The following is a 12026-nucleotide window of genomic DNA, read 5'->3' on the forward strand; positions in this document are numbered from 1 at the left end:
TAGGCACTACCATATGTTAACTTTTGATAGACTGGCAATTGGTTTCTGAGTCACAGAGCAGGAAGAAGGATAGTTATATTATGAATGGGTATACAGTAACTTTATGAAAGTCATGTTAAACCTATCCCTGGCTGTTTATAAAGGAAGTATCCCTTCCATTATTCAGAATATATAGAAAATCGAATGTATTTCGCCCATCTCACTCCAACATTGTTTAGACTGCTGTCTTTTAAATAATCAGTCAGTTGCAAAAGGAGGAGCAAATATATAATTCTTCTCCTTTTCTTGCCTTGCTAGGGAGGAAAAAACTATTATTCTATAACTTCTCCAGAACCAAACAGAGAAATTATTATTGTGATAATAGCTAGCGTCAGATCAAATAGTGGCTGTGTGCTATGACACACTGTTCTTTCAAGTACTCAAAGTAGGGAGAATGTTCCAATTTGTCACACAACTAGATAAATAATGGTAATTATTCTTTTAACTTCTTTCAGGAGTTCTGTCATGCTATATGCTTTCTGCATACAGAATAAGTGTGGCATTTTTCTCCAGCAGTATGGCTGAGGCATAAAAGATGCTTTGTTTTTATTTTAAAACATGTTTATTCTTAACAGGGGAGGAGGAAAAATCCTTGCATCTGAAAGCTTCTCATTTAATGGGGTCAGGAACAATTTCTCCAAAAATGGGCATCAGCCAGCATGGTGCACTTCATTATGGAAAAAAACACATTATAGTCGGATTTATTGCTCGTTGTTGTGTAATGCAGAGCTAAGTCAGCAGGAAAGATGGCTATTTAGGGAGGTAGCTTATGAAATATTTAAGAAGTTGTTACAAAAGTTTTCAAAAGGGTCACTGAAATCCCATTTTAAAGCTCTTGGACTTAGCCCACTTTTTCAACATTCAGGCTTAATCAGTAGGCTTGAATTTAAAAGGGAGCTCATATCACAAGCGAAGGCCAGGTTCAAAGGTATAGTTAAAATATTAGGAGGAGGTGAATGATGTTAATTATGGAAATGTCCACAATGTGTTCTTGTTCTTGGCTGCTCCCCTTCACTATATCTCATCCCTGAAAGCTGCACCACGATTGTGAAAATCCAAACTGCAACATTTTGGGACACAGAATAATGTCAGCACATGAGGCACAAAGCTTGGCAAATCATGTCCAGAAAGGATCTTTTATTTTTGGTACCACTTTCTGCATTTCTGGTTCTGCCTGAAGATGCTGAACCCAAAGTGCACATGGAGATAATGCAAGAATTCTTTTCTAGTTCTACTGTTATCCTGACAGCTCACTGTGCTCTCTATTTATGTGAAATTTACCCTGGAATAAAATAGTTTTAAGCCTAAGATTCTTGCTTGCTTCTTGGCCTTTTGACAAAGTTGAAGTGTCAGTATGGTTTTTATAATGTTCAACCAGACACATTTTGTGTGGTGTCAGAAACATACACACTGTGAAATAAGTTCTATTCTTGCTGACTTATGGGAGTTGAAAAAAAAGAAGATGATAAAAAAAATAGTGACTCCATAACCTCATATATTATGCATATGTTACAGCACTGAATGTTTGACTTGTCAAAGGCGTTTATGGACCTTTGTTGAGTTTTACTTAAGCCTGCAGCTTGCATCCTAGCATTCCACTTACGGTCGTCCAGAACCTTCCTCTATTCAAAGGCTCTTCTGCTGGCAGAACAGTCCGTATCCTTTCTTTAGTCCTGAAGAAGGTTTCACACTTTGCTAAGCAAAGTGGTAGGATTCAAATGGGTACGTGGAAGTATACGGCCATTACGAAATAGTCCACAACAAGCACAGGAGAAAAAAAAAGACGTCATAATTGTGCCATGATATCCCCTCACACATCCAAAAGCATGTCAGCATTTTGTCATCAGTAGCTTCTGTTTTCCTCAGTCCTTGAATTATCATGCTCTTGCTCAGCCATTCAAAACTTAGTCCTGGTAGCACAAACAGAGCCAAACTACACAATATGTTTTTGGTTGGTTAGGTCTAGGAAATTTGCTCATCCTTAAATTAATACCTGCCTCCAGCCTTTCTGCTTGGGAAAATGACACAGTAGAGGCAGGAATGCCTCCCCCCATTAGTCTGTCATCCTGAACCCATTTGGGCTTCTAGAGACTTTTAGACAGTGAGTTAAGTGGCGATTAGTAATCCCCGGTCCATCCCTTCTTGCCCTCCCTCTTATGATCAGATCTTTGGTCCATCAAGGTGAGTACTCTATTCAGACTGGCAGTGGCTCTCCAAGTTCTCAAGTAGAGGTCTTTCACATCACCAAATGGTTGGTCCTTTTTAACTGGAGATGCCGAGGATTGAAACTGGGACCTTCTGCATGTCAAGCATGTGCTTTACTATTGAGGCACAGCCCTCCAGATATGTCCCAGCAGTATTGTCTTGATTTAGGAAGGAAACTCTTGCAGCGTGCAGGGTTTAATATATATTTTCAATTGCAGTCATAGTGGAAAAAATACGGAAGCTCTGAGAGTTTAAATATATTGTATTTTACAGTACCTGTTAGAAATGTTGGGTTCTTTGGACTAGATACTCAACTATTTCCACATCAGATCTTTTATGGGCAAAGTTATTGTGTGGCTTAGCAGCTGGGCCGGTGTTCCAGAGGTAGTAACAGAAAGCTGGAAGATAATAAGAGTTGCACTGTACATTCCCCTGCATATGGTATCGTACAGTTCCCTCTGGGGGGAAGGTTTTGCTTTGAACCATTCAGTAGCTTGCATTAGAAACCCCACTCCACTCAGAAACAATACAAGGTTTTATTTAGACCATTATTTTCCCTCTTCTCCTTCTTGTGCCTGAAGGCATTAACTTGTCACTCGTTATTAGCTTTGTCTAAAGAACTGCCTTCTGTGAACACGCAACATGTCAATAACACTCAGGCACCAGTGAAGAAAGATTTAGCATGTGGTGCTTTGACAAGTTCAAAGCAAACTGCTCCATTGCTCAGTGAAACGGAAGGGTGGCTATTGGTGGGATGGAGCATGCAGTCATATAACAGTGAATTAAGAGAGATGTCCTGCCTGCCCAGTGGTTAAAAAAAGAGCTCTATATTCATCTTTGAGTTAAGGAAACTCTTTAAGATGACTTTTTAATGTGGTGGAATTATAATGGAATCATATTGACTTATATGATGGAGAAGTGTAAAATCTTTTGAGCAAAAAAAAAGTAAAAGAAAGAAAATTAGGGGGACCACTTCTATTTTCTGAGGAGCATATTGCAGGACAAAAAAAATGGTAGGTGTGCTGTATAAGCCTGATGGCTTCTAGAATCACGCTCAAGATGGCTTCTAGAATCACAAAGGAGGAGCAGTACAGAGGCGCCCTTAAATTGCTTCTCCATGTTGTAAAATTGTTTAAAATGACCTTGTTTGCTTGCTGCCTGCCTAAACTGATACCACTTAAGAGTATGTGTTCTTAAGTAATTGCTGGTTTAGTAAAAAATAAATCTTCTATTTGTAGCAGTTCAAGTTGTTACCATTAGCAACATGATATATAAAGCAATCATTCAGACATTTACACAGCATGATGACAAGCCTTGCGTGCTGTTCCTAACTGGCCTTCGATATTTGTATTCTCTGTTGTTGTTGGGTTTTTTTATTGTAATCTCTAATTTTCCCCTCACCCCCAATGGAAATGAATGTATAGAAACCTCATTTGGACTTTTATAAGATAGTCAGAAATTGGTGGGGAGTCTCCTGGAGAATTATGATTCCTCAACTTTGCTTCCCATTCAGAAAACATGAATACTTCTGGGTGGCTTATTAGATGCAGTGTGCTAAACAATGAACAGTCATGTTTTAGAATACATGGACCCATTATGCATGGCAGCCGCTACGTCGGGCAGCCGTCATGCCGTAGCGGCGGGGCAGGATAACCCCGCCGTTTCCTGTGTATGCACAAACACACTGTGCACTGGGGCCAGGAAGCCCAAGACGCTCCCGGGCAGAGTAAGTGGCAGCGGCTGGGGGGATGTGGGGAAGGGCTGGGGGGAATGGGGGAGCAGGCCCCCTCCATGCACTATGGCGGGGGCTTGGGGACGCTCCTGCTGACTCTGCGGAGCCCCCGTGGGCCTTCCGTGACCCTGGGCCGGGCCATGCCTGCACTGGCGATGGGGACTAGCATAATCAGGGTTTTTTCCCGATGCCCTGATGCCGTCAGCACGGGCATTCTGGCCCGTGCATAACGGGTGATGCTTTTGACAAAAGGAACATGCAGGAAGATAACTTGCCTCAGATGCTTTGCTGTGTCCATGGGCCCATTGACTTGGAAGGCTATAAATATATCTTCTTAATGAGTATAAATAGCTGATCAGTTCCCAGTTCAGTCAAGGCACGAGAAGAAAGTAGCTTTGCAGTCCTCACATTGGTTAAATGATGAACATCTGCTGACCTGGTTTTTATTGATAGCCATACATTATCAAGTGATCTTGATTGTAGATTCACACAGCAAACACACAGACTGACCTTTGCTTGTTCACTTTAAGGGGGAGTTCTTGTCAGATCTACAAGGAAGGGAGGGAAGGACCAAAGAGTTATTCTTCAGCTGCCACTGAAATCTTAGAACTTGCTCAGAAACCTGTGAGGATGGACAGTTGGGCTCTGAGGGGGCAGATAAAAAGATATGAGAGGAAGCGAGACACAGACCAGGCTGGATGAAGGCAACAGTGTTGATTACTTGGGAATTATGGGCAAACTGCAACTTCTGTTTCTCAGGCTTTCATTTCTGAACCCATACTTAAGCAGAACGCATTGATATCGAAGATGAGGCTACAATTCTGTTCTAATCTCTGTGCCTTTTGCCTTCTGTTGGGGCCTTACTATAGCATGGATATACATTTCAGAATAGAGATTTTGAAGCTTCTCACCCCAGGCTATTTGGATAGAAACAAATATAACCACCTCTATCAAAGCTATATTTTTCAGATGTGCCTGTGGAGCTTAAAATTAAATCTCACCTTGAGAAATAAACTGGAGTTTGAAAAACTAGGCCACTTCCAATCAATCAGGATTGATGGGATATCGGTCTTAATGTTCCATGTGAATTAAACTGTGTGTGACTTTTCATGTCAAAATTGCTTCCTTGAGTCTTAAATCATGTACATTATTCAGGAATGGATTTTCAGCACCTCCTAATAGTCATCTAATCCATGTGGATCCCCCTTCCTTTCTGAGGCGAGTAGCCCTGTGCACTTATTCCCTGTAATTTACATTCAATTTATTTTAGTGAGGTTTGATGTCTGTTATGAGGAAAGTGTCAATGTTCTAAAGATTAAATTGATTTCCTTTCTTTCTCTTTCTCCTTGTTTCCAGAAACAGTATTGCTGCTTCAGCAGTATGTGCCTTCAATCTCAGTGCGATTACACAAGCTTTTAATGGGCCTTTCCGATACCAAGAAAATCCAAGATCCGCGTGGTTGCCAACAATCAACCCCATCTCCAATTTTCAGGTATTTTATTAATGCAACAGCTTGAATCACTCACATGCCATTTTGTTTCCTATTGGATGGAACTGTTGAAGATAGCCTTGGCTACATTGTTAGATTTAGGGAATCCAGGGTCAAATCTCCATTCGCTTAAGAAGCACATTGGGTGGACTTACAGACCTCATTGCTCTCTTTCAACCTAGTGTAACCTTACAGAATAGCTTCCTTACCGAATAAAAGTTTGGCTTGTCCGCCTCTCATTGCACACACCTTTTTCTTCTTTTTATGGTGGTTTCTAAGGCCCCAATGCTGTCAACTGGATGTTTCCAATTTTCTTCTGGGAATGTATATACTGGGCACAACACATGGGGATTGTTGTGTGCAATGAGAGGCACAAATAGTTACTTAAACTACTTAAACAAATTAGTAAAACAAAAAGGTGGCAGATACGGAGCTAGAGGAAACTCTGTGGAGGGAGTTCAGTCTCAGGGCCACAACAGGAAAAGTCCCTGCCACCCGCCCATTTTGCTTTTGAACATGGAGGATTATTATGTAAATTAATTGTACGTTAGCACCAACCATTCCATGGGTTCCATGGTTTTGGCAGGAACTAGAGCAGACGTCCCTGTCATGTGCTTCTGCCACTTATCAGAGTGGCATTGAGAGCCGCTACAAGGAAGAAACAGCTGGTTCTACTGAAATAAAAATTGAAGGAAACTAGAGATGTGGGTATTTCTATTGCTGCCTTCCTGCCCAGTTTATTATATAGTAATTATTGGATCTGTTTACACACTGTCTTTCTGCTATTGGATTTAACATGGTTTACAAATTCAAAATAACGTAGTATGACCTACATGACACAAAAAAGAAATGGGACAGAGTGAAGGGGAAAACTAGCAAATTCATACAGTAGCTCTTTGATGGTACTCCGCATAGGAGCGATCTTCTTTCTACAGCTCAGTTCTGTGTCTTAGCAGAGAAAATGTATATGTTCATCCCTATTATTTGTACCATCTGGCTTGATTTTTAGGAACATAACAGCTGTAGCATCTCAATTCATTTTAGACATGAGTACATTATAATCAATTTCTACCCAGAAAAATTGATCAGGGGTATCTTGGAAGATCTAGGGAGGAACATTTGCCAGCATCCTATTAAGTTTATGATTCATTTCTTTATGCTCAAAAGGCTAGTGAGGAGTGAATTGCCATTTTCTCTAGAGTGAATGCTCTTGTTTACCTCAAAAGGAATGTTTATGGCTCAGTATGATTTTTAACCAATTGGGATGAATTTTTCCTGATCCTCAGGAAAACAGATGTATGCTATTTAATAAAATTCTCCAGGATCCGTATCTACACATTAGCTACCCTCCGGACTCTGGTTCATGGAAGTATCTGGAGGGTTTTTATTCTGAATGTTCTCAACTTATCTGGCAGACAGGGATATTTGGAGTGGCCAAGATTGATTCCTGGATAGAAAATAAAAACAAAAGAAAAACACCCAGGTTTCAAAAAGACCTACATACAGTGCAAAGTCTTTACTGTAGAAGTGGTGTGCAAAGATTACAAAACCAAGATGAAAGTTCTTTAAAAGAAAAAGGAACATATGTGGAGAGTGACAGGAAGATTGGAAAAAAAGATTACAGCATTTTTCAAGTATAAAATAACCGGAGGTCAATGAAGGGCTTTCAGAGATGACAAAGGTAATTTAATATCTGAGAAGAAACTATGGGGTTGGGGGAATTCTCACTTAGTTGTTTTCATGACGGAATAATATCAGAAACTTTTCCATCTCAGAAAGGGATGCAGAATTAACAGAGATAATTGTTTGGTAATTGTTGGTTGTTGTAGATGGATACTAGGGATAGGTACTAATAGCAAAATATGGATTTGGAATTGTGGTAGTTCTTCTTTTAACAATTCACAATTTCTGACTACTCAGAATTATATGAAAGTCAATTGGAAACAGCCATTTCTCACTAAAAGCAGGGCAGAACACTTTTTAAAAGGTTCCCTTCCGCTTCCTGATCCCTTTCCAGTCCCTGGGCCACCCCCAAAGAGCTGAGCTTTGTAATAAAAGGCTGATGTCCCTCTTCCCTCTCTCTCTGCTACACATTCAGTTTCCTTAAAAGAAATGAAGTGCAGCCCCCCTCTTGGCATGCTGTGATCCAAATCAGGCTCCTGAACAACTGGGGGGGGGAGAATATTCACAGAATGTGTCTGATTCAACCTTAATATGGAAAATACTAGACCTTAAGTAGAGAGGGCAGCTTTACTCATGTGGCAGGCTCCTGTACCATGCCCACACATTTCATGCCATTAAACGCACAAGTGCTCTCTCTCCCCTAAAAACTACATTTGTTTCAGCAGAACACACACACAAAAACTCTCTCACATTACCACACACATTCATTATTAATCTGCCATATGATCTATGAATCTACTAATCCTGAATCGTATTTCTAAATATTAGAAGAATAAGTACATTAAAGGGCAGGGTACATTGGCCAAAGGCAAATTCATTGGCTCCAAGGTAGCATTATACAAAATGCAAATCCAGACTGCCAGGATTAATGCCTACATAAAAGGGAAGGATGCATAATGGCAATAACAAACTACTGCACTGTAATGTATTTTAACACAGGAAGTAATGTCCTATATGTATTCAGAGATTCTCTCTCTTTCTATTACATTTCTATCCCACCTTGGGATATTTCAGGGGTGGTGGATATGGTTCTCCCCTCTTGCATTGCATTGTCCTGATCTGTGAAGTTAACCTGAGAAAAACCTGGCCCAAAATTACCCAGTGAGTTATGGCCAAGTATGGGTTTGATCCCAGGCTTCTTCATCCGTAGCCCAGCACATTAACTAGTATCCCAGACATGCTCTTATTAATTACTCGTTAACATCTGAGAGTCCAATCCAACAGGGTTTCAGTATATAAGAGAAGAGCCATTTTGATGTTGTGTCTTCAATCTCCAGTGTGGAACAATGAATGATGATAGCCCCAATGAAAACTTGACAGAAAGGATCCTCCAGGATGCTCAACGCTTGTTCCTGATGAATGATGTGGTGCAGCCCGTCTCAGTGGATCCATACGTCACCCAGGACAACATCCGTTTTTCCAAGCTTGTGGTTGACATTGTTCAGGGCAAGGATGTTCTTTACCATGTGATGTACATTGGGACAGGTGGGTGCCTTTTACACCCGGGAGCCTTCTGTCTTCTCATTTGCGAGTTTGTTAAACAGTTCTTGAGGTACTTGCTAAGTGTTCTACAGAGTCAGAGGTCATCCATTAGTAACAACAGGGTGAAAGTGAATTGTCATTTTGAAAGGGTAGGCTACTGTTGAAATTGGGTAAAGAAGCAAAAGAGACTTTGTTTTAATCTGTGTAACCTAAGCACAAGGAAGTCCTTATACTCTGACAATACAATCCCTGACAGAGTTAGACCCACTGACTTCAATGAATTTCGATGGCTGCAATTTGGTTTAGAATTGCACTGTAAGGCACTTTGGCTGAAGTCATTTCCTTTCCACTAACTCACTTGTCTTTTTTTTTTCTCCCGGCATAAACAAGGGAGTAAAATGTGCAAATAAAACAGAGTGGCTTTCTTGCAGACCAAGCCCAAGTGATGAAAGTACAGATTACAAGTCCTAATTAACAACGGTTATTATATCTGTGCTTCAGGATAGCTTTTAAGGTTTTTACAATCCTAGATTCTTCTTCTTTCATTTATGTAATTTCTCAACAAATGAGTGCTGCTTCTGTTTGGGATAGGCATGAGATGGTGAACATGGTTAATTCAAAAAGATAGACATACCATCCAAAGTAGGATTCTTATGGGAATACGTGTGAGAGGCAACTACTGTGAAGGACCAATCATTCCTGTGAGAAAGCTTAAGGAAGAACAGTAGGACTGAGGAGGTAAATGATGGCTGGATGGCTGTCTAACCTTCTGATCGGTTATTTAGCTTCTTTCACTGCACCTTATTGGTGAGGTGGGAATGCTTACTGCCAGGGTAAGCATCTGTTTCCAACAGTATTCATAAACACGTATAGACTTTCATCAAGAGAGCTATCCAGGTTTTAACGCTGAAATATGAGTTACTATCTCAGCGTTTCAAGTGAAGGCAAAGGTTGAAAACACACTGCCCTACCAGATTTTATATAACTTTTCTGTGTTACTTATTTAAATAAAATCGTCCCTCAAATTAGCTTCAAGTCCCATATTAAAACTTCAGCACTGTTTCCATGTACTCTGACCTCAGAAGTTCTTATGGTAATTCTGGGTAGTTGCAGCTGTCATCAAGGGTTGACGTGATTGGGCATCTGCCCAAAGTCTGCAACCGGAAAAGAACCTACTACCAACAGTTGCCCCATCTCCTGAAGGAAAAACTAATGAGAAAACAGGACCGCGACCCACTGCCTCAAAAGCCCTTCCCATTGAAAAACTGGGAAATTCTTCCCTTTGCCTCATGTCCATTTCCCACTGGGAGGAGTGCTGCAGGGGACACAATGTGACTCCTACCATGCTCCTTGTAACATTCCTTCCAACAGAAAATGGGATTGGCTGAGATATTGCAAGAGATACAAATGGTACCTTTTGCATACATGATAGAAACGAAGCATTTAATTAATATCTGAACCCCTGCATTTTTTTTTAAATAATTTCATTTTGAGAATAGGTTGATTTTACAATAAGATATATGACCTTCCTAAGTGTTAGTAAAATTGATCCCATGAATGTGGAGTAGCCTACTTACTCAGAAGTGATCATCAACCAAATTAAGTCTTAATTTATCTGCCTTTTACCACTTTGAATGCGATTAGTTCCAGTAACATAAAATCACAAAGATACCAAAGACAGAATTAATTTTCGAAACAACTGCAGGAGTCCCAAATTGCAGAGATTAATGACAGAAGTATAGTGAACAGTAATCATTAAGGCAGTAATCCTAGCCATGCCTGTACTTGTTCAAAAGAACTCTGAGAATGGTTGTTGTGGCCAAGAGATACTTGTTAAAATGCCCGCAGTCCACCTAAGTCTAGACATGCAGTAAGGACATGCTACTTTTAGGCAGATTCACTGCTCGCACCTTTTCTTATTGCACTATATATTTACAATATGATTTGAACACTTAGGTTTGCAAGAAAGTCAGGCTTCTGCCTCAAGATTTGCTATCCTATTTTAACACATAGTTTTTAAAGTGTGTAGCTAAAAGAGGGGGTGGTATATAGGATGTAGTTAATTTTTACTCTCTCTGCTGGATGATAAACTGAACCACCGTCTTGGAGATTTACTTGCCTCTTGTCTCTTGTCTCGCTAGAGCACGGCACCATTTTGAAGGCGCTTTCTACCACTAATAAGAGCCTGCGGAGCTGTTATTTAGAGGAAATGCAGATTCTTCCCGCCAGCCAAAAGGAGCCAATCCAAAGCCTCCAAATTCTGCACAGTGACAGATCGCTGTTTGTGGGTTTGAATAATGGAGTGCTAAAAATTCCTCTGGAGAGGTGTTCAATGTACAGAACAGAAGGGTAAGCAAATTTATGGCTCTGATGTATTCAGTGCCAGCTCAAAAGAAAAAGCACCAGGGAAACATATTGTAGTCTGATTCATTTTAGAAATACCTTTCTTCATCATTCTAAGAGAGGCAGAAGACACTGACGTGTACAGATAGCCTATGAAAACAAAGGGAGCAATTTGAAGGCAATGGTTTACCATCCATACTAATCCCAGGTGGAGATTAACCCCATGTTAAACAAGGAATATTTTATGATATTTATTATTTTTTTCTGTTTCTTGTTAGTGCCACATCTGAATTAATTTTACTGTCCTTTTTTACATTTTGCATGTGATTCTGACCAATAATATTTGATTCTGATGGACTCAAAGTCATTTACAACCTCTTTGCTAATTAAAATTGAGGTCTGGCTGTCTTTAATGTATGCGCCACTCCATATAGAGTCGAATGAGCTTGTATTTCATGCTCCCCCCCCCCCATAGTGAAACTGCTTTGACTTAAAATCTTCCATCATGACATTTACCATATTATGTAAATAAATAAGGAGGAACCAGAATAGCAGTCAGTACATGGGGGACTCCTCAGAGATTGGCACTTTAATTACCATAATAATCTGGTCCCCTTTGTGGTATACCATTGAGCTTTTTGTGTATATCCATCTTAATGATCTCAAAATGTATGAACAAGGCCCGATTCTTGAATGCTTAGAAGTATACAATGTATACAAGAGTATACAATGAAGTATACTCACTGAGCCAAGTTCAACACATATCTGAATGCTTGCATTCCACTATTGGCTTTACTGTCCCTGTTCAATACAATGCATTATGAGATAGCAAGAAAATTCAAAAATAGTGCCTGAAGTTGTATCTATAACGCGGAGAACCACCATAATGCCTCTTTAGTTGGACCAGTCCAGCAAAGACATGGCAAGCCCAGGCAAAGACAATGGAGGATTTTGTCTTGAAGTGAATCTAGTTTGAAGAAACACTGTGCCGCTTCGCTTATTGTTCTACATCTGTTGCTTTTAACCAGAACCCATCATTGCTTCATTAATGCC

General features: G+C 40.2%; 2 protein-coding genes across 21 annotated transcripts in view; one reads left to right on the plus strand and one right to left on the minus strand.

Annotated features, from left to right (window-relative positions):
- Positions 1-12026, plus strand: part of SEMA5B (semaphorin 5B) — a 473766-nt gene that overhangs the window by 364434 nt on the left and 97306 nt on the right. For all 11 annotated transcript variants that reach the window (XM_077320463.1, XM_077320455.1, XM_077320456.1 and 8 more), the window contains 3 exons: positions 5333-5468; positions 8426-8633; positions 10772-10979. In XM_077320463.1, coding sequence (XP_077176578.1) covers positions 5333-5468; positions 8426-8633; positions 10772-10979 — 552 coding nt within the window. The remainder of the gene's footprint in view (positions 1-5332; positions 5469-8425; positions 8634-10771; positions 10980-12026) is intronic.
- Positions 1-12026, minus strand: part of LOC143829484 (uncharacterized) — a 48281-nt gene that overhangs the window by 5269 nt on the left and 30986 nt on the right. For 7 of the 10 annotated variants that reach the window (XR_013228165.1, XM_077320468.1, XM_077320465.1 and 4 more), the window contains 3 exons: positions 4252-4524; positions 2521-2642; positions 1643-1734 (listed from right to left, as the gene is read on the minus strand). The gene's annotated coding sequence lies outside the window, so the exon portion shown is untranslated. The remainder of the gene's footprint in view (positions 1-1642; positions 1735-2520; positions 2643-4251; positions 4525-12026) is intronic. The other 3 variants (XR_013228166.1, XM_077320467.1, XM_077320469.1) reach the window with 2 other exon arrangements.

The sequence above is a fragment of the Paroedura picta genome, chromosome 2 (assembly GCF_049243985.1).
Source record: "Paroedura picta isolate Pp20150507F chromosome 2, Ppicta_v3.0, whole genome shotgun sequence".
NCBI classification, from domain to species: domain Eukaryota; kingdom Metazoa; phylum Chordata; class Lepidosauria; order Squamata; family Gekkonidae; genus Paroedura; species Paroedura picta.